The 24079-nt window shown below is 36.1% G+C and overlaps 1 protein-coding gene across 1 annotated transcript in view; it reads right to left on the reverse strand.

Moving 5' to 3' along the window:
* Window positions 1-4161: 4161 nt before the first annotated feature.
* Window positions 4162-24079, reverse strand: part of PEX13 (peroxisomal biogenesis factor 13) — a 33991-nt gene continuing 14073 nt past the window's right edge. Inside the window, exons 2-4 of the mRNA XM_007464141.1 lie at window positions 20227-20921; window positions 6813-6938; window positions 4162-4460 (exon numbers count right to left, since the gene is read on the reverse strand). Coding sequence (XP_007464203.1) covers window positions 4162-4460; window positions 6813-6938; window positions 20227-20921 — 1120 coding nt within the window. The remainder of the gene's footprint in view (window positions 4461-6812; window positions 6939-20226; window positions 20922-24079) is intronic.

The raw sequence follows: 24079 nt of genomic DNA on the forward strand, positions 1-24079 counted from the left end.
AGCAAGAAAGAGAAAAGTCTGATAGAAAAATGGGCAAATTATAAGTATAGGCAATCCATAGCCTGGAAAACCAGAATGACTAAAAAGCATATGCTTAGACTTATTAGTAATCAGATAATGCAGATTAAACAAAATACAATTTCATACATTATCAGATTAACAATCAGAAAATATCAAGTACTGCTGAAGATGTAGAGAAAATGAAATCATCATGTCTTGCTGGTGTAAGTGCAAATTGGTACAACCATTTCCAAGAACAATCCAGCATTACTAACTGAAATTAAATATGCATATACTCAAAACCCCAGCCATTCTACTCTAGGCCATATATACCAAAGAAACTACAGGGCAGGGTCATAGGAAGAAATGTACAAGTTTGTAGAAGTGGGAACAGCTGGAAATAACCTAAATATCTATGACTAGAGGAAAAGATAATCTATGGTATGTGAATACAATAGAATAATATGCAGCAGTCAGAAGTATGCTATATACAGTAACATGAATAGTTCTTAAAAACCTAATATTTTATAAAAGTTAGAAGCAAAATGAAATTTATACCATAATATCATTTATATAAAATTTAAAAGTGATACAAAATAAATGTTATTATATAGTTTTTCAAAGAAATATATCAAAAATTTGGAAGATGGCTTGGAAGAATAAACATTAAATATAGTAGAGAGTGGGGAGTATGGAATTGCAGGTAGGAGATGAAGAAAAACTATTAAGGTAAAATGAAGCAGAACAAAAGTTTACGTTTTCTAGACCAATGATACTGCTGTCATTAATAAAGAGTATAATTAATGATTGAGTCAATGCTGAGCACATGAAATCCTTAAAAAAAGAAACGATTTATATGAGGAGAGAAACACAGTTAAGTTAGACTAAAACATTTCTTCATTAAATGTGAAAAACTATCCATAGGGCATAATATATAGTTAAGTACCCCATAGGATTTGTGAGTTAGCTGTCTTTAAAAGAAACAGTTCATTCTCCCAAATAAGATAAGCTAAATAAAAACAACATACAATATGAAAGGACACTTAAAGGCAATGCTTAAAAAACAAAATTTCTTTGTGTTGAACAAATATTCCACTGCATTTTTCTAGGCTGTTCTGGTATTCAGCAAAATAATTTAAAATTACATTTTGGGCAAAGTTATCAGTACAAGTGAACTAATTTTAATTTTTAATTATGTGTGAATCTGAAATTTTACATTGATATAAATACCTTGTGACATTTTAACAGGATGTAAGAAGTTTAAATATACATGGAAAAAATTACAAATAAGTAGTTGTCGTAATCTCTTACTTTTGACTGTGCTTCATATTTTAAAAAAAGCACTCTCATGTGAGGCAGATGTAGTAGCTATCTCCAATGTTATCAATGAGGAAACTGAAAAATAATCTTACAGTAAGTAAGTAGTGGTGTCCAGACTAGAATCTAGGTCTCCCAAAACCTAGATTTCAGGCCTAATTTTTATTTAACTCACCTTCTAGATAATTTTTATATAAATGTAAATTTAATATTTTCTTTAAATCACAAGGAAATAGAGCAGACACATTGGTTTGCAGTAGTTAATATACACAATGATATGAAGAAAAATGCAGAGACTTTTACATTAATTGCAATCCTGAAAAGAGTTAAGTTTGTCTTCAAAAAATGTCAATCAAGTTTAATATATTTTTATTTGTCCAGTAAAAGTAACTTAACAATCTATTAATAAAATTTTAACTGCATTTAATATCATTCTTTTTTCTATTAAAGAAAGCACAAGATAAAGGACAGCAGTATTCAAGTAAATATATAATTATGACACACTGATAGACTAAATCAAGTACCTAAATGAAATGTTAAAACATGAAAATTTATAGTCCTCTTACATTTTCCTTTCTACACTGATAAACTACAATCAGAAAAAAATTTTAAATGAAACCTGTTTTCTTGTTGTAACTTGTGATTTATTATTTTATTTAATTGAAAGTGTTTTAGTTTCAGTTAGTAATTTCTGTAAAGTAGCAGTCCTAAAAATAACAATATTGGAGCCTTAAACATTACATTTAGTCATCTAAAAAAGGTTACAAAATTTCTCTGCTTATTCTAGTCCTAAATTCCTTTTCTAGATTCTTAATAGAAAAGGAATTTTCAGACACTAATAGTTACCAGTCAGATAATATACATTGCAATTTAGCATTCTTAACCAAAAACAAACAAACAAAACAAAACCAAAAACACCCTAAGAAAAGTCAATTTTTTTCTTTTTTTGGTCATGCCATGCAGGCATGTGGGATCTTAGTTCCCCGACCACCAGGGATGGAACCCACGCCCCCTGCATTGGAAGCTCGGAGTCTTAACCACTGGACCACCAGGGATGTCCCTGGTCAAATTATTTTTGTTATTCATTCTGTACTATACTCTTCTCCCTATACATCTTTAATAGCAATCACAAGTACTATCTTAAAGACCCACGTTTTCTAATCTAAATAGTGCCGACTCAACATTTCACCTCTACTTCACCTCTAGTATTCAATTTAGATGTCTCAAAGCCAAATTTAATAATTTATCAAAAATTGTTTCAATAACAAAATTTCCATAAATTACTTTCTAACAAACAAAGCAGAACCTCTAATTGTAGAACACAAATGGAAAATAATATATAAGTAACTTAATCCCCTTAACTTGAAGGTTTGAAGAACCAGGTGTTAGAAAAATATGCCTAAGATAAACAGATTTTACTATCTTATTACTTTTTCTGCACAGGATCAACATTTGTATTTTAAATGATATATTACTTATTATATTGTCTCAAAAGAGAGATTCCCAAGAAGACTTTAGTAAAATTCTATGTTGATTATACACATACTTGGTTCCTAATGTTTTAGTTTGAACTGTTCTAGAATTACTTGTTGAACATAAAGTCTGTAAGAAGAAAGATAAAAATACGAAATCAAAATCTTTATCAAATAATTCCAAGTTTTCAACAATATATGTAAATATATTCTTGTACCCTGTATTTCTGATAGTATTATTTTTGTAGTATGATCACAGCAAGTACATGAATTTTCCAGTTTTGTGGGGAAATATTCAGTGTTCTGAAATTTAACTAGATTTAAAATCATTATTAAACAAAAAACAAATCAAATAGCACTATCATATTCTAAATGGCAATTCAGCATCGTATGTATAGTCTCAGTTGTAAAAACCACACCTAAAAGAAATGTGTACCCAATGTGACACACTCTCAATGTTTAAAGAACAGCCTGAATATGGAATTTTAAAAAGTTAATTATATTAGGTAGAAGCAGAGAATCTATGAAAAGATTTAAAATCGTTGCTGCCGGAACTGAGTTGGAAACTCAAAGGACTTGAGTCTTGGCTGGAGGAAAACAAAGTAAATCTTTCATATGTGTATTCTGATTCACCCAGGATGAAAACTAATCATACTGTAAAGGGATATGATCCTCTGAAGAAATGGAAATAATCTGTAAGAAAGATAAATTATAGCCTCTTTATTAGCAGGGAAAACTAAATTAGGGCTATATGTCACCCTGGAACCATTTCTTTCACAATGCTTCTAGTGACTTTTCCAAGATAAATTTTTAAAAAATACAATAAAAGATAAAAGTATCAATTGTCGGTGGGTGGAAACATATTACTACTGCCTAAAAAACCCAATACTGGATGTAATACACATCAGAAAATTTTTATTATTCTGTTTAATTAAAGTTGTAGAAAAATTAGCCTTTTCGCCTGTTCTGATATTTATATGTTGTCACTTAACTTCTGAGGATTCCAAGTCAATTAATCTAGAATTTTAAAATGCATTAGTGATCCCTACTGTAGCAAACTGTGTATTCTATAGTTCATGAATCGTATTCTTTCAATAAACACAGGGTTTTAAATAAGATGATAATGGTAGTCTCCATAATCTTAAAATCTAGGTAAAACAAATATCCTCATGGTCCAATAACAACTCGTAAAATGTAACCAGGTCACTAGACCAACATACTAGTGTACAACTTTAATAATTTCTAGCAACAAAACATCTGGAATAGCCATTAACAAATGCTTTCATTGGATTGAAGATGAATTTCTTTGTAAGAAGAAACTTTTTAAAAGTACTCTGAAGTATAGTTCAGCTGCAGGTAAACATGAAAGTTATCAAAGATCTTGTTTATCTCCATTTTTCCCAGTGGAATCAAGTGCAACTGGAACCTTATTAGTTTCAACAAAAACAGATTCAAAGGCAGCTTCCTGTTCATCCAAAGAATCAGCAGCTGTTGCTCCTTTAATTAGTGTTGTGTTGGTAAAAGAATGTTGCTGCTTGGAAATTTTACTGGATTCCACTGTTTTTCTACCTCTTCTTTTACCAAGAATTTTGACATAATTAGCAGGTATAAGTCCTGTTGTTTGACCATCAAGACTGGCCAGAAGCCAACCACGCACTCTGGGTTGCTGTTCTGATGGAAGAAAAGACAGCCTTGTAATTATCACATACTTTGAGGGTCCAACAGAATATTGATAATAAAATGTTAAGTAAAATCTCTGTTACACTTATATAATACAGTACATAAACAAATAGTGTACATGAATATTCAAAAAATCAAGATGAGTAGGTTTAAGTCTAGGATCCCTTCTTATAACTTACACTTTTAATTTTATATTTACTAAATATTTTTTCAGCCTTGAAGAACATGAAGTTTACATCAGTTGGTGCATTCATAGAGTAAAACGATTCAGTTCTATCAAAAGATGAAAATTAACATCAATGTCTTTCATATTTTAAATTGAAATTTAAGGAATGAATATCTCATTACTTCTCAATAGGATAAGTTAGGGGTAAGTATAGAAAATAAATATATACATTTACATAAGGCAGCTTTCTTTATATATTTTTAGCTGAAATATAAAATTCATTCTATATGATTGTGATGTATAATCCTGAAGGACAGTGAATGTTAATTTTAATCCAAGGTGGGCAAAAATTGAAGACCTCAGTTAACTATAGCCACATAAGAAAAAGTTAAAGGCCATACTCTAAGCTTAAAGTAGGAAAGATTATTTAAATACTCAGTTTTGTATTTTGATATTCTCCCACCTATTTTATCCATATCTTTAAAAACCTGTTTAACTGTTAAGTTTTAGTTCAACACTATAATTTAGGCACAATATGACATTTTCATGTTTAATACTACTCTATAATAATAATAAAAAAAAAGTTAAATTAACCATGTCTGTGACTGATTTTGTTCTAAATGCCCACACATATTTTACTTGAGCAATGGAGGAAGGCAACGAAGCAAAGCCAAAGTGTTAAAAGGCACTATTAGTTGAAGAATAATCTGATATAAAATTTTTCTGGAATATTATAATTTAGTTGAAAGAAACCACATTTGATCTTTATTCTTTAATTAGATTTATTAAAACTAATTATCTGTATTTTCCTCTAACAATAAATCTTAAAAAGAAATAATTCTTTTGAAATCTAAAATAGTAAGTTACTATTTTCACTAGAAGAGAAACATGAATATAATACCTAAAAGCCAGGATTTTTGAAAAGTTACATTTTATTTTATTATTTAAAAAATTTTCTTGGAAGCCTAGATTTTGTGTGTGAAGAGATAAGGCAGAGATTTAGCAAATTCGAACCAAATTTTTCAATTATTTACACATTAAACTAATAATTTGAACATTGAAGGTATTTTTCCCTTATGTAAAGAGTGACTAACACCATTAAAAGGCTAAAGTTTCCATTAATAGATCACATGGAAATCAGCCAAAGTGGTTAAAAATACAGGTTCTGAAGTCACATAAACCTAGGTTCATAGTCCAGCTCCAACACACAGGACAATTTACTTATTCTGAATCTCGCTTTCCTCATGTGTAAAGCAGGAACAGGATAATAACAGTACTCACTTTACAGCATTATTATAAGGTGTAAATGAAATATGTAAAGTACGGTGCCTAGTACATTTTTTTTTTTCTTTTTTTTTGGCCGCCCCATGGCTTGCGGGATCTTAATTCCCCAACCAGGGATTGAACCTGGGCCCTTGGCAGTGAGAGCGTGGAGTCCTAACCACTGGACCACCAGGGAATTCTCCCTAGTACATAATAAGCAGTCTATAAATGACAGCTGTTATTATTGTTACTAGTATCTTTACCAACAAAATGTGACTTTTCGTAGCAGACCTGAATCCCCACAAATACACAAAAAATCTTTTTTTTGTAAATCCACAAAAATTCTGATCATTACTGGGGAAAGGTGGAGGAAAAGGCCATTTTGTCTGGAGCCATTAAAAACTATTAGTGACCTCGTCTGAAAATTAACCTGAATGCCTATAAATTTCTTGCTGAGGTTCTTTAATACGTCATGACAGTAATTCCTAAATATTCATGTTGAAGTTTCTAAAGTAAACATTATTCAAGTAAAAAAGAAAGCAATACTAGTCCCAGCAATAAAAGACCAATAGGGATGCTTAGATGATGCTAGACAATTACTTTGGTTTATTAGATTTGTTACACTTAGCGCTTACCTCATGTTTTGGGGTGGTGATTAAAAGTGTTTTGAGTTTAGAAGAGATTATATAAACAAGATCTTTCCTTATCTCAGTGAAATATTATTGGAACAACTTTGTTGGGACATTTTTCTCCCACTCCCCCAGATTTAGAAGGTCTACATTGACAAAGAGAAATCCTAGTAACTACTTATGAGTTAACTAACGGTGACCAAGATCCTTTAATGCAGTTTTTAATATTACATTTACAAATTCTAAAAATGCACAGATAATTCCAATTTATTCATGTTTTGTTACCTTTGAGAGCTAAGTTTAGCATATCACCAGCACGGAAAGAAATTTCTTCTTCGGATACAGCAACAAAATCATATTCTGCTCTAGCAACTACATGGTCATCCTCACCACTTGCCCAGTTGGTATTGTCTATAAACCAAATTAAGAATTAAGATTAGGTTAGTAAAACTTAAAAAAAAAAGATATTTCAGTGGCTATGTTTTGCAAACTGTATAAACTTATTTGCCAAGAGAAAATTCCCCCCAAAGTAAATTCCACAATTAACACTACGTAAAATCAACAATATGTTCATTATGATACCCATTATAAACTTTTTCCTGTTCTTTAAGCTCCAAATTCTAGTTCCTTTACTTTAAGCCAGGGGTCAGCAATTTTTTTTGTAGAGTAAAAAGATTTTTGATAGTAAATATTTTAGGCTTTGTAGGCCATGAGGCAAAATTGAACACATTGTGTAGTTTCTTATATAAAGAGAGAAAAAAGTCTTCCATAAATTTTATGAAAAATTCAAAATATAACAATTGAATTCTTTTTTTGTAATATAGGTCTACTACAAAGAACGGAATCTTTTTGGGATAGGATAATATTTCACTTAATTTGGGGTTCAAAGGTAGTGTTTTCTATCATCAATATCAATTGCAAATATTCATCTGTTAATGCTAATTTGTAATGAGATTTGAGGTATTTCATTTTGAAAATGTTTTTTCACATAGATATGTATTGCCAAATTCTGATATCAATACATTGAACATGTGGTTTTAATTAAGCATATTCATCCTAAGAAGATGAATAGAGTAGAATTCTGTTAAATTCCTTCAATATTAACCTTTTAACGTGTCCTTACATGAGATACTAATCACTTCCAAATGAAGACTAAATGGAAACTCCTCAACGGCAGTTAAATGGCTTTTGAAATATGGACATTTCCTTCGCACTTGCATGGAGGTCCAAAAACACTTCTGAATTGTAGTTTGAGCTTGAAAAGTCTATCTGCTGCAAATTTATGTGGGAAGGGAAATCTTGTTTCTTTAACTTTTGACAACCTGGGTGGGGGGTGTATAAAGCAGTGTGACATTACTTGTGATTCAAACAATATTAGTTGTTGTCAAAATAACTTCACTCCAATGTAAGTTTCAAAATATAATTGCTATTCTGCCTTATAGTTTTAGGTTGAATTCATTAAGAAGATTACCAAATCTGCAGCAAAAGCTGATTTCCAAAGCCATTAAACATTTTCTAAGAGTGGCTTGATGGTGGTTCTTGTTTTTCAGAAAAATATCAGTCTTGGCCTTGATCCCTCAAAAAGAGTAATAAAACTTAACCACTGACTGCTCAGCCATCTAACTGCTGTGTGGTAGGGCAAGTCAGGATCTTCAGCTTCTACTTCTGACAAAAATTCACAGAACTGACAATAGTTATGTCCACAAGGGTGACTGAAGTTCACCTTTGACATTACTAATTCAGTAAAACATGACAAATTCAAATATTTTCTGCAATGTACCTGCTGATGAAGAATACAATGAATAATTATAGGCTTTAAAAAACTTATATTTTCAAAACTCTGTAAATTTTGTCCAACTAAGCCTTTTTCTGTTCCACACAAAGTTTTACCACCATCAGTCACAACATATCTTTGCAGATTAGTGTTTTTTCCAAATTCTTTGAAGATATTCTTGTCTGTAGTTGTTCCATGCATACTATTCACAGAGGCTACATCTTCAGCCACTTCAAATTCAACACTGACTCTTCCAATAAACCACTGAGCAGTAACAATATCTACTGGGTCATCATGAGCCAAGTAAATCCATTTGAACTCATCTGCCTTGTTTTAAAATGACTATTAAAATGATGTTTCAAATATTCTTTAAGAAACTCGTCTCCCTGAAAGGTTAACAGTCTTCAACAAGTTTACTTTCTCTGACACATTTCCTTGGCTGTTGTAATAACCACTGGTAAACAGATTTCCTTGCTAATTTGACAAATGAGCCCCTCAGAAACTTATTTTGGTTGCAGGCTTATTTTTTCTTCTTTTGCTTATTTATTTGTTTATGGCTGCGTTGAGTCTTCGTTGCTGAGTGCGTGCTTTCTCTAGTTGTGGTGAGCAGGGGCTGCTCTTTGTTGCAGTGCACAGGCTTCTCAATGCGGTGGCTGCTCTTGTGGAGCACAGGCTCTGGGCGCACGGGCTTCAGTAGTTGTGGCACACGGGCTCAGTCGCTGTGGCTCGCAGGCTCTAGAGCGCAGGCTCAGTAGTTGGGGCACACGGGCTTAGTTGCTCTGTGGCACGTGGGATCTTCACGGACCAGGGCTTGAACCCATGTCCCCTGCATTGGCAGGCGGATTCTTAACCACTGTGCCACCAGGGAAGCCCCTTCTTTTGCTCCTTCCCCTGACCCCTTTTGGGTGAGGAAATTCTGCTATGATGAGCTATCCCATTTTAAATTTTCTAATTTTTATGCCTGTTGACTTCCTGTGAGTTGGGAATATTGTGATGGGTGCTCAGTCTGGTAATGTTGATGTACTGGGTTGGCCAAAGAGTTTGTTTTTTTCTGTAAGATGGCTCTAGTAGTGCTTAGTTGTCTTTAACTTCATTTGAAACAATTTTGTTAGACTGTTTTGTGACAGCTGTTATATTAGCAAAAAAAAAAACCATCAAAATTGGTGAATTTTTGTGTAGCCATTTTAATATTGAGGATGGAAGGAAAAAAGCAACGTTTTCGGCATATTATGCTTTACTATTTCAAGAAAGGTAAAAACACAACTGAAGTGCAAAAAAAGATTTGTGCAGTGTATGGAGAAGGTGCTGTGACTGATCGAATGTGTCAAAAGTGGTTTGCGAAGTTTCGTGCTGGAGATTTCTCGCTGGATGATGCTCCACGGTCGGGTAGACCAGTTGAAGTTGATACCCATCAAATTGAGACATTAATTGAGAACAATCAATGTTACACCATGCGGGAGATAGCTGACATACTCAAAATACCCAAATGTTGAAAATCATTTGCACCAGCTTGGTTATGTTAATGGCTTTGATGTTTGGGTTCCACGTAACTTAAGAGAAAAAAATCTTCTTGACCATATTTCCACATATGATTCTCTACTTAAACGTAATGAAAATGTTCCGTTTTTAAAACAAATTATGATGGGCAATGAAAAGTGGATACTGTACAATAATGTGGAATGGAAGAGACTGTGGGGCATGTGAAATAAACCACCACCAACCACACCAAAGGCCAGTCTTCATCCAAAGAAGGTGATGTTGGGACCTCTCTGGTGGCGCGGTGGTTAAGACTCCACACTCCCAATGCAGAGGGCCTGGGTTTGATCTCTGGTCAGGGAACTAGATCCCACATGCATGCCACAACTAAGAGTTCACATGCCACAACTAAGAACCCCATGTACTGCAACAAAGGGGTGGATGAGCCGCAACTAAGGAGCCCGTGAGCTGCAACTAAGAGCTGGTGCAACCAAATAAAAATAAATAAATAAATATTAAAAAAAGAAAAAAAAAACCAAAGAAAGTGATGTTGTGCATAAGGTGGGCTTGGAAGGGAGTCCTCTATTATGAGCTCCTTGCAGAAAACCAAACGATTAATTCCAACAAGTACTGCTCCCAATTAGACCAACTGAAAGCAGCACTCTACGAAAATCGTCCGGAATTAGTCAACAGAAAACACATAATCATCCATCAGGATAACCCAAGACCACATGTTTCTTTGATGGCCAGGCAAAATCTGTTAGAGCTTGGCTGGGAAGTTCTGATTTATCCATGGTATTCACCAGACATGGCACCTTCATTCAGATTTCCATTTATTTCAGTCTTTACAAAATTCTCTTAATGGAAAAAGTTTCAATTCCCTGGCAGACTGTAAAAGGCACCTGGAACAGTTCTTTGCTCAAAAAGATAAAAAATTTTGGCAAGATGGAATTATGAAGTTGCCTGAAAAATAGCAGAAGGTAGTGGAACAAAATGATGAATATGTTGTTCAATAAAGTTCTTGGTGAAAATGAAAAATGTGTCTTTTATTTTTACTTAAAAACCAAAGGAGGACTTCCCTGGTGGCGCAATGGTTGAGAATCCGCCTGCCAATGCAGGGGACACAGGCTCAAGCCCTGGTCCGGGAAGATCCCACATGCCGCGGAGCAACTAAGCCCATGTGCCACAACTACTGAGCCTGCGCTCTAGAGCCCACAAGCCACAACTACTGAGCCTGTGTGCCACAACTAGTGAAGCCCATGTGCCTAGAGCCTGTGCTCCTCAGTGAGAAGCTACCGCAGTGAGAAACACGTGCACCACAACAAAGAGTAACCTCCGCTCACCGCAACTAGAGAAAGCCTGCACGCAGCAACAAAGACCCAATGCGGCCAAAATAAATAAATAAAATTTAAAAAAACACAACAAAAACCAAAGGAACTTTTTGGCCAACGCAATATATTGTAATCCTTTAACATAGCTATGCTGTCACTGCATAATAAATGTAATAATGGTTTACCACCTAATTCAGTAACAAAATAATCCAGACTATACTGTGCCTTAAAAGTGTGACCTTCAAAGTCCACTTCACTCTTCTTTTCTTGTGTGGCATGTATGTACTCATAATAAAAATATATATTGCAGTATAACAATACATGTGGCACTCAACACATTGCCAAGTTATGTTACTGAGATCTGCAGTGTGCAGAACAATTGCAAAGCAATGAGAGTGCCAACATAGATAGGATCTCTATGTTACAAACTACTCAACTCTGGTCTTTCAGTAGAAAAGTAGCCATAACAATACATACATGAATGAATGTGGCTGTGTTCTCATAAAACTTTACTAATGGACACAGATATTTGAATTACATATAATTTTAACATGTCACAAATAGTACTCTTTTGGATTTTACTGTAGAAACCATTCTTAGTTTGTGGGCTGTACAAAGACAGGAGCAAGGCAGATCTTGCTGACAGGTTATCATTTGCTGACCCCTGTCCTAAGCAGCTAAGAAGTCATAGGGCCTAAGCTTCCTCAGTTCCGCTTTTCCTCAAAAATCTCTTAGTATCGTTACCCATTCCTCCCTCTTTGGCCTCAGATAAAAAAATCACCCCTCCTTTTCACCTGCCTTGGATCGTATCGTCTCCCACCTCTTACAGGAAGCTTCATCTTTTGACTCCTGTTTCTCCCTCCTCGACAATCAATCCTTCTCTACAGACTCCTTTCTTTCAGCCTAAAAACATTCCCAGATTTCACTTCATAAAAGACAAAACATAATAAAAAAACGAAAAACTACCACATCAACTTACTTTTACCCAAGCAGCCTGTTGATTTTTCTTCCTCCATTCATTGTTAATCTTTTCTTTTTTCACACCTTCTGATTTTATATACCCTTTATACTCTTCCATGGGGTATATGAGCCTGTGTTTTCCTGTCTCCTCTACTTCACTAAAATTGCTTGCTGGAGCTGATGACCTCCAATTGCCAAATCTGATGACCTTTTTTCAATTCTCGATCTTATCTTACTACAGCATCTGACACCAGGCATCATCCTTCTCCCCCTTCTTGAAATTTTCTCCTTTCACCTTCACTTCTATAACACAGGATTAACATAGTTCTACTTCTGCTCTTCCTGGTTTCCATCTTAGTTCATCTTTCTCTCTACCACTGTAAGATCATCCACTAACACTATTTCAACTCTCACTTTTATGTGGATGACTTTTAAATATTTCACTTTTCACCTCTTTCCTAAGATCCTTTCCTGCCTTTTAAACTGCTTTCTAAAACTTTCTCAAGTTCCATTTGAATGTCCCACTGGCACAACCAAACTCAATATAGCTCTAATGAAATGAATGATAATCATTCACAAACCAGTTGTTCCATGTGATTTCCCTGTATTTATTTTATCGACTTTACTTTCAAATAAATATCCAGAATGTGACCCACCTCAGAACCTGCATCACTGTGACCCAGAGCCAAGCCACCACCATTTCCCACTTGAATTACTATAACGGCCTCTTGATTCTCCAGACTGGTCTCTTTGGCCCTAGCTCTACCTAAAATTCATTCTCAGGAAAAATATATTTTTTTAAACCTAAGTCAAATCATATCACTCCTTTGCTCAAAATTCTGCCATGGCTTCACATTTCAGAATAAAAGCCAAAGTTCTTTAAAATGTCTACAAGGCTTATACCATCTACACTCTGTACTCTTCCCTCCTTCATCTCCTGGTACTCTGACTTTGCCCCATTCGTACTGGCCTCCTGTTGTTCATGTGACATGCCAGGCACACTGCCACTTATGCAGTTCTGCTGTTCCCTATGCCTCCAGCAGTTCCCTCATACAGCTTACCCCCTTTATCTCCTTCAGAGAGGCCTTCCCTGTGTGTAGCTCTGTAACCCCATTTCCTACCACTGGCACTCTGCAACACTCTTCCCTGCTTTATTTTCTTCCTATGGCACTTATTACCTTGTGACTTACTATATATTTGACTTAGTTGTTTATTGCTGTCTCTACCCACTAGTCACAAGGGCAGGAATTTTTAAAATCTGTTTTACTCACTGCTATATCCCTAGATCCTAGAACTGTGTCTGGTATGTAGTAGGCACTCAAAAAATATTTGTTAACAAATAAAACATTATCCCTCTCATAACTCAATTTTAAAGGTCTAGGGCATTTCAATTCCTCCTTTCCCTTTACGAACTCCATCTAGCTAGTAACTAAATCTGTTACGTCTATTATATCTTTGCTGCTTTTCACATACCCTAGTTCAGGTCTTCATTATTTCTCATCCATTCAAATGCAAAAGCATCATAAGTGATGTCCCTAAATTAATAAATATTTATTAAGCACCTTGGATATGCTGATCAGGTTGTTAGCTTTCGGGAATACAATGGTAAGTATAACCCAAAACTGTCTATTAATCTTACCATCCAATTTCAACCTGTGTTAACCTGCACTGACCTATTTTAAACACTTAAGACAGACTGACCTCTTTACAGCACTGTTTATATGTACGTCACAAGCCTGCTTTAAAAAACAAAAACAAAAGCAGACAACCAAAAAACCATCTTTTCCTTACTAAATGAAGATTAAGTACTGTCAGGGAGATTAAGATCTTCCATTACTAGGCTCCAGTCTAATTTCTCAGCCTTACTTCTTAATATCCTTCTATTCAATACTATAGGACAGCTGATGAACAAATCTCATATTTCTTACCTATATACTTTTGTTCAAGCTACTCTATCTGCTTCAGTCTTTTTTTTTTTTCCCTATGTAACTGATGGAATGTTACCTATCTTTCAAAAATCTAACTTAGATGCTACTTCTTTCTGGATACGAAGAGTCAAAAAATGTCAGCTTCACTTCTGAGCTGAGATAATACTCTGTACCAGGTGACAGAGTAGAGGCTTAACAGTCAAATATGCCTGGTTTTGTTTCTGGTCTGGCTTATTAAAGATGTGACCTAGAGCAAGAGACTTCTCTGAACCTCAGTTTTATCACTTGTAGAATGAGGATAATTTCTCTTAGAATTGTTGTAAGAATTAAATGACTAAAATACACAAAATACTTAGCACAGTGTCTTGCATATAAAAAAGGCTCAATAAGAAGGAAGAAGAACTACAGTCCTGCAGCCTGTGAAACAAAAACAACATTCACAAGATGAAAAGGCAGAGGGCTATATACCAGATGAAGGAACAAGATAAAATCCCAGAAAAACAACTAAATGAAGTGGAGATAGGCAACTCTCCAGAAAAGAATTCAGAATAACGATAGTGAAGATGATCCAGGACTTCGGAAAAAGAATGGAGGCAAAGATCGAGAAGATGTAAGAAATGTTTAACAAAGACCTAGAAGAATTAAAGAACAAACAAACAGAGATGAACAATACAATAACTGAAATGAAAACTATACTAGAAGGAATCAATAGCAGAATAACCGAGGCAGAAGAACGGATAAGTGATCTGGAAGACAGAATGGTGGAATTCACTGCTGCGGAACAGAATAAAGAAAAAAGAATGAAAAGAAATGAAGATAGCTTAAGAGACCTCTGGGACAACATTAAACGCAATAACGTTCCCGGTATAGGGGTCCCAGAAGGAGGAGACAGAGAGAAAGGACCCGAGAAAATATTTGAAGAGATTAAAATCGAAAACTTCCCTAACATGGGAAAGGAAATAGCCGCCCAAGTCCAGGAAGCACAGAGAGTCCCATACAGGATAAACCCAAGGAGAAACACACCAAGACACATAGTAATCAAACTGGCAAAAATTAAAGACATAGAAAAATTATTGAAAGCAGCAAGGGAAAAACAACAAATAACATACAAGGGAACTCCCATAAGGTTAACAGCTGATTTCTCAGCAGAAACTCTACAAGCCAGAAGGGAGTGGCATGATATATTTAAAGTGATGAAAGGGAATAACCTAAAACCAAGATTACTCTACCCAGCAAGGATCTCATTCAGATTCGATGGAGAAATCAAAAGCTTTACAGACAAGCAAAAGCTAAGAGAATTCAGCACCACCAAACCAGCTCTACAACAAATGCTAAAGGAACTTCTCTAAGTGGGAAACACAAGAGAAGAAAAGGACCTACAAAAACAAAAACAAAACAATTAAGAAAATGGTAATAAGAACATACATATCGATAATTACCTTAAACGTGAATGGATTAAATGCTCCAACCAAAAGACACAGGCTTGCGGAATGGATACAAAAACAATACCCACATATATATACTGTCTACAAGAGACCCACTTCAGACCTAGGGACACATACAGACTGAAAGTGAGGGGATGGAAAAAGATATTCCATGAAAATGGAAATCAAAAGAAAGCTGGAGTAGCAACACTCTTATCAGATAAAAATAGACTTTAAAATAAAGAATGTTACAAGAGGCAAGGAAGGACACTACATAATGATCAAGGGATCAGTACAAAAAGAAGATATAACAATTATAAATATATATGCACCCAACGTAGGAGCACCTCAATACATAAAGCAACTGCTAAGAGCTCTAAAAGAGGAAATCGACAGTAACACAATAATAGTGGGGGACTTTAACACCTCACTTATACCAATGGACAGATCATTCAAACAGAAAATTAATAAGGAAATGCAAGCTTTAAACGACACAATAGACCAGATATATTTAATTGATATTTATAGGACATTCCATCCAAAAACCGCAGATTACACTTTCTTCTTAAGTGGAACCGCATGGAACATTCTCCATGATAGATCACATCTTGGGTCACAAATCAAGCCTCAGTAAATTTAAGAAAATTGAAATCATATCAAGCATCTTTTCTGACCACAACGCTATGAGATTAGAAATCAATTACAGGGAAAAAACGTAAAAAGCTAAACAATACGTTACTAAATAGCCAAGAGATCACTGAAGAAATCAAAGAGGAAATCAAAAAATACCTAGAGACAAATGACAGTGAAAACACGACAATCCAAAACCTATGGGATGCAGCAAAAGCAGTTCTAAGAGGGAAGTTTACAGCTATACAAGCCTACCTCAAGAAACAAGAAAAATCTCAAATAAACAATCTAACATTACACCTAAAGGAACTAGAGAAAAAAGAACAAACAAAACCCAAAGTTAGAAGAGAAGAAATCATAAAGATCAGAGCAGAAGTAAATGAAATAGAAACAAAGAAAACAATTGCAAAGATCAATAAAACTAAAAGCTGGTTATTTGAGAAGATAAACAAAATTGATAAACCATTAGCCAGACTCATCAAGAAAAAGAGGGAGAGGACTCAAATCAATAAAATTAGAAATGAAAGAGGAGAAATCACAACTGACACTGCAGAAATACCAAGGATTTTAAGAGATTACTACAAGCAACTCTATGCCAATAAAATGGACAACCTGGAAGAATTGGACAAATTCTTAGAAAGGTATAACCTTCCAAGACTGAACCAGGAAGAAATAGAAAATATGAATAGACCAATCACAAGTAATGAAACTGGAACTGTGATTAAAAATCTTCCAACAAACAAAAGTCCAGGACCAGATGGCTTCACAGGTGTATTCTATCAAACATTTAGAGAAGAGCTAACACCCATCCTTCTCAAACTCTTCTAAAAAATTGCAGAGGAAAGAACACTCCCAAACTCGTTCTATGAGGCCACCATCACCCTGATACCAAAACCAGACAAAGATACTACAAAAAAAGAAAATTACACACCAATATCACTGATGAATATAGATGCAAAAATCCTCAACAAAAGAGAATCCAACAACACATTAAAAGGATCATACACCATGATCAAGAGGGATTTATCCCAGGAATGCAAGGATTCTTCAATATATGCAAATCAATCAATGTGATACACCATATTAACAAACTGAAGAAGAAAAACCATATGATCATCTCAATAGATGCAGAAAAAGCTTTTGACAAAATTCAACACCCATTTATGATAAAAACTCTCCAGAAAGTGGGCATAGAGGGAACCAACCTCAACATAATAAAGGCCATTTACGACAAACCCACAGCAAACATCATTCTCAATGGTGAAAAACTGAAAGCATTTCCTCTAAGATCAGGAACAAGACAAGGATGTCCACTCTCACTACTATTAGTCAATATAGTTTTGCAAGTCCTAGCCACGGCAATCAGAGAAGAAAAAGAAAGAAAAGGAATGCAAATTGGAAAAGAAGAAGTAAAACTGTCACTGTTTGCAGATGACATGATACTATACATAGAGAATCCTAAAGATGCCACCAGAAAACTACTAGAGCTAATCAATGAATCTGGTAAAGTTGCAGGGTACAAAATTAATGCACAGAAATCTCTTGCATTCCTATACACTAATGATGAAAAACAGAAAACTGAAGACACTGTTGAAAGAAATTAAAGATGATACCAACAGATGGAGAGATATTCCATGTTCTTGGATTGGAAGAATCAATATTGTGAAAATGACTACCCAATACTACCCAAAGCAATCTACAGATTCAATGCTATCCCTATCAAATTACCAATGGCATTTTTTACAGAACTAGAACAAAAAATCTTAAAATTTGTATGGAGACACAAAAGACCCCGAATAGCCAAAGCAATCTTGAGGGAAAAAAACAGAGCTGGAGGAAGCAGATTCCCTGACTTGAGAATATACTACAAAGCTACAGTAATCAAGACAATATGGCACTGGCACAAAAACAGAAATATAGGGCTTCCCTGGTGGCGCAGTGGCTGAGAGTCCGCCTGTCGATGCAAGGGACACGGGTTTGTGCCCCGGTCCAGGAAGATCCCACGTGTCGTGGAGCGGCTAGGCCCGTGAGCCATGGCCGCTGAGCCTGCACTTCCGGAGCCTGTGCTCCACACCGGGAGAGGCCACAACAGTGAGAGGCCCACGTACCGCAAAAAAAAAAACAAACAAAAAAAAAACAGAAATATAGATCAATGGAACACGATAGAGAGCCCAGAGATAAACCCACACATCTATGGTCAACTAATCTATGACAAAGGAGGCAAGGATATACAATGGAGAAAAGACAGTGTCTTCAATAAGTGGTGCTGGGAAAAGTGGACAGCAACATGTAAAAGAATGAAATTAGAACACTACCAAACATCATACACAAAAATAAACTCAAAATGGATTAGAGACCTAAATGTAAGACCTAATGTAAGACCTAAATGTAAGACCTAAATGTAAGACCAGACACTATAAAACTCTTAGAGGAAAACACAGGAAGAACACCCTTTGACATAAATCATGGCTAGATCTCTTTTAATACACTTCCTAGAGTAATGGAAATAAAAACAAAAATAAATGGGACCGAATGAAACTTAAAAGCTTTTGCAAAGCAAAGGAAACTACAAACAAGACGAAAAGACAACCCTCAGAATGGGAGAAAATATTTGCAAATGAATCAACGGACAAAGGATTAATCTCCAAAATATATAAACAGCTCATGCAACTTCATATTAAAAAAACAAACAACCCAATTCAAAAATGGGCAGAAGGGCTTCCCTGGTGGTGCAGTGGTTGCGAGTCCGCTTGCCGATGCAGGGGACACGGGTTCGTGCCCCGGTCCAGGAAGATCCCACATGCCGCGGAGCGGCTGGCTCTGTGAGCCATGGCCACTGAGTCTGCGTGTCCTGAGCCTGTGCTCCACAGCGGGAGAGGCCACAACAGTGAGAGGCCCGCGTACCGCAAAAAAAAAAAAAAAAAAAAAAAAGGGCAGAAGACCTAAAGAGACATTTCTCCAAGGAGGACATACAGATGGCCAAGAGGCACATGAAAAGCTGCTCAATATCACTAATTATTAGAGAAATGCAAATCAAAACTACAATGAGGTATCATCTCAGACCAGTTAGAATGGGCATCATCAGAAAATCTACGAACAACAAATGCTGGAGAGGGTGTGGAGAAAAGGGAACCCTCTTGCACTGTTGGTGGGAATGTAAATTGATACAGCCACTATGGAGAACAGTATGCAGGTTCCTTAAAAAACTAAAAATAGAATTACCATATGATCCAGCAATTCCACTACTGGGCATATACCCAGAGAAAACCATAATTCAAAAAGACACATGCACCCTAATGTTCATTGCTGTGCTATTTACAATAGCCAGGTCATGGAAGCAAACTAAATGCCCATCGACAGACAAATGGATAAAGAAGATGTGGTACATATATGCAATGGAATATTACTCAGCCATAAAAAGGAACGAAATTGGGTCATTTGTAGAGATGTGGATGAATCTAGAGACTGTCATTCAGAGTGAAGTATGTCCGAAAGAGAAAAACAAATATCGTATATTAACACATATATGTGGAACCTAGAAAAATGGTACAGATGAACCAGTTTGCAGGGCAGAAATTGAGACACAGATGTAGAGAACAGATATATGGACACCAAGGGGGTAAAGCAGCGGAGGGTGGTGGTGGGGGTGGTGGTATGATGGATTGGGAGATTGGGATTGACATGTATACACTGATGTGTATAAAATGGATGAGTAATAAGAACCTGCTGTATAAAAAAATAATTAAAATAAAATTCAAGAAAATAATAATTTAAAAAAAGGCTCAATAAGTCTTATGTTTCTCCCCAACTGTCGTACTACTTACACTCTTTATGACTCATTACAATTACCTATTTATGTGTCTCGCCCACCTCTCTCCCAGTAAGTTTTGGAAAGATAAAGGGATTATGCCCTATGTTATCTTTGTATCTTCCACAGCATCAAGTTCTGTGACTTGTGAACAGTAGTTAAGTAATGTGTGCTGTTAAACTGAACTAACAAAGAATAAATCAAGAAGCCTGTTTTTGCTACATGTTCCTCTTCCAGTTTTGAAGTTCTTAACTGAAAATATAACTGGATCAAAATATTAAATACAAATGCATAAAGAAAGCTAATTTAATCTATTCTTGAAATTTGAGATTGTTATATGGGTTTTGAACCCATTTTATTACTCTTACCTGTTACTTCGTCACTGTGAGTAGACAGCAGTTTCCAGATGAGGTAAGGACCACCAAGGATAACAGCAAAGAACAAGAATATTGGCCAAGATTTTGCTGAGTTAGTTGCTCTGTCCTCAGCACCAAGGCAAGCCACAGTTCCTTCACTTTCTGCCCACAGGTCCTCATTCTCAGAGTCTCTTCTTAAACCTATCATCCACTGCAACCGTCTGTAAAGATACCTTATAGTCCTAACTAATGCAAAAGCTGAAAAAACCTTTGTGAAGTGTATTTTTAATCGGGAAAAGTGGTTTGCTACATCCAATACAGCCCTGAAACTGTTATAGACAGCTGAAAAGGTAGCATCCATCATCATACTGACAGAGGCAAATGCATGCACAATACTTTCAATGGACTGAAATGCACCTCTGCTGCTTTCTTCAGCTTGCTGAACAAATCTACTAGGTGGAAGATCATCTATACGAAGGCGGTTATAGCCCAACCCATTATACCCATAACTATAAGGGCTATAGCTTCCATAAAATGAATTTCCATAGGCACCATATCCAGAAGAAAATGAACTGTAAGCAGGTCTGAAAGTGTTCACATTACTGCTTCCTGTCTGCTGGGATGGCCTTGGAAGAACAGGCGGTGGCACTCTGGTAAGTGTTGGTTGTCCAGGTCTTGTCAATAAAGTAGGACCCAAATCAGCAGATCTAAAAGCAAAAAGGATTCAAAGTTGTAACTTAAGCACACAATAAATTCATTCAAAGTAACTATTAAACACTTTGTATATACCTAGTGTTATGACAGATCCTACTAAAGTTGTCTTAAAGTAAGGAATAGTCTCTAATATCCAGATGCTTAGAATCTGTGTTAAGACAAAATAGGTAAGATAAAATAGCTGACTGAACTCTATATTCTTGTTTACTTATGCTGCATTATTAGTAGTCTCTTCAAACTTTGGTTTCTTTTTAAGACACATGTCCATTTCCTCAGGGTTAGTTACAACTTGATATCTGTCCATCCTTACACCTAAATGGCACTATCTTAATTACTATAGTTTTATAATAGGTCTTAATATCCAATAAGACAAATCTTCCTACGCTATTCTTCATCTTCAAGAGTGTCTTGGCTATTTGACCCTTTGAATATCCATATATATTTTAGAATCAGAGTTTGAAGTTCTACACTGTTCTCCCCACAAAAGCCCTATTGAGATTCTGGTTTGGGATTACATTAAATTCGTAGATTAATTTGAGGTACTCAACATCTCCATTATATCGAGAGTTTCAACTCAATATAACATATCCTCCATTTACTTATGTCTTTTGAAGATTTTTCTTAATAATGTTTTTTTAAAATAACCACTGAGGGACTTCCCTGGTGGTGAAGTGGTTAAGAATCCCCCTGCCAATGCAGGGGACAGGGGTTCGTGCCCTGGTTCAGGAAGATCCCACATGCCACAGAGCAACTAAGCCTGTGAGCCACAACTACTGAGCCTGTGCTCTAGAGGCCACAAGCCACAACTACTGAGCCCATGTACCACAACTACTGAAGCCCACATACCTAGAGCTTATGCTCTGTAATGAGAAGTCACATCACTGAGAAGCCTGCGTGCACACTGCAACAAAGAATAGCCCCTGCTTGCGCAACTAGAGAAAGCCTATGCGCAGCAATCAAGACCTAACACAGCCAAAAATAAATTAATTAAAAAAATAAAATAACCACTGAGTCTCAATGTTTTATAGTTTACTGTGTGGAGGTCTTTCTTTAGATTTATTTCTATATATTTGATTTTTTTGATGCTATTGTAAACAGTGTCTTTCTAATATTTCACTTTTTTGCTGTTATATAGAAATAATTGATTAAAAAAATATGGTCCTTATATTTAACAACCTTATTTTGGATTCTTCTTTTGTACTTTCTAGAATCTTAAGGATCTGCAGTCATATTGTATGTGAATAACAATAGGTTATTTCTTCCTTTTTTCAATTCTTACAGCTTTGATTATTAAGGTATTGCATCTAGGGGCCTTCCCTGGTGGCGCAGTGGTTGAGAGTCCGCCTGCCGATGCGGGGGACACGGGTTCGTGCCCCGGTCTGGGAGGATCCCACATGCCGCGGAGCGGCTGGTCCCGTGAGCCATGGCCGCTGAGCCTGCACGCGTCCGGAGCCTGTGCTCTGCAAGGGGAGGGGCCACAGCAGTGAGAGGCCTGCGTACCGCAAAAAAGAAAAAAAAGAAAAAAAAAAGAAAAAGAAAAGGTATTGCATCTAGGACCTGCAGTACAATCTTGAATGGAAGGGATGATAGAAGGCATCCTAGTCTCATTCCTAATCTCAAAGGGAAAATTTTCAAGATGTCACCAATAATTATGTTTGTGGTAGGTTTGTTGTAGATTTAGTAGTTCCTTTTCTATTTCTTTTCGATAAAATTTTTTTACCACGAATTAATGCTGAATTTTATCAAACGATTCCTTAGCACCTATCAAGATGATTATATGAATTTTTTCATTTACTGTCTAAGATGAATTACATTAATTTTCAAATGTTAAAGCCAACCTGCATTCCTGAAGTAGAATCAAGTAGGCCACAATATATTTCTGAATTTGGTTTGCCAATATTTTATTGAAGATTTTTTTATATCTATGTTCATGAATGAGACTGTCCTAATATGCTTTTATTGTAAACATCTTTGTCAGGTTTGGACATCAAGGTTGAACTGGCCTCTTAAAAAGAGTTTGGGGAGTCTTTCACTCTTTTCTATATTCTAGAAAAGTTAATTATTTCTTCCTTAAAGGTTTCTAGAGTTTACCAGTGAATCATATGGGCTTGGAATTCTCCTTCTGGGAAGAATTTTCATTATGAATTTAATTTCTTTAGTATCATGATACTTAAAATGTGGTCTGTGGACCAGTGCTATTTTATGAACCATTTTATACCAATCTATAATAAGTACAGAAAACGAGATTGTGTTTAAATAATTTGACACTGCTATGATATTTTTACTGCATTTTTATAAAAAGTATTGGCCATCATCATAAATATTTTGAGAAGCACTGCTTCAAGTGTTAAAGGACTATTTATCTTTTCTATCTGTAAAATATACCTTGCTTCATCCTCTAAATCTCTTCCCTTCCTTTCTGTATTTTCCTGTCCTTTTGTCTCTTTGTACTTCCTTCTAGATATTTTCTTCCCAACTATTCTTCTTTTTATTTTAATTTTATTTATTTATTTTTGTCTGTGTTGGGTCTTCGTTGCTGCATGCGGGCTTTCTCTAGTTGCTGCGAGCGGGGGCTACTCTTCATTGCGGTGCACGGGCTTCTCATTGCGGTGGCTTCTCTTGTTGTGGAGCACGGGCTCTAGGCACGCAGGCTTCAGTAGTTGTGGCACGTGGGTTCAGTAGTTGTGGAGCGCAGGCTCTAGAGCGCAGGCTCAGTAGTTGTGGCACACGGGCTTAGTTGCTCTGTGGCATGTGGGATCTTCCCGGACCAGGGTTTGAACCTGTGTCCCCTGCATTGGCAGGCGGATTCTTAACCACTGTGCCACCAGGGAAGCCCTCCAACTATTCTTTAGGTCACTGCTACTCAAGGGGCCAATCCGCAAGATAAGGAGCTTGCACTATAATGTAAATCAACAAATTCTTTCTTCATAGAGAAAGTTTTGCTATCAAGAAAATGCCACTTGAGGGCTTCCCTGGTGGCGCAGTGGTTGAGAGTCTGCCTGCCAATGCAGGGTACATGGGTTCGTGCCCCGGTCCAGGAAGATCCCACATGCCGCGGAGCGGCTAGGCCCGTGAGCCATGGCCGGAGCCTGTGCTCCGCAATGGGAGAAGCCACAACAGTCAGAGGCCCACGTACCGCAAAAAAAAAAAA

The sequence above is a fragment of the Lipotes vexillifer genome, unplaced genomic scaffold (assembly GCF_000442215.2).
Source record: "Lipotes vexillifer unplaced genomic scaffold, Lipotes_vexillifer_v1.1 scaffold311, whole genome shotgun sequence".
Lineage (NCBI taxonomy): Eukaryota > Metazoa > Chordata > Mammalia > Artiodactyla > Lipotidae > Lipotes > Lipotes vexillifer.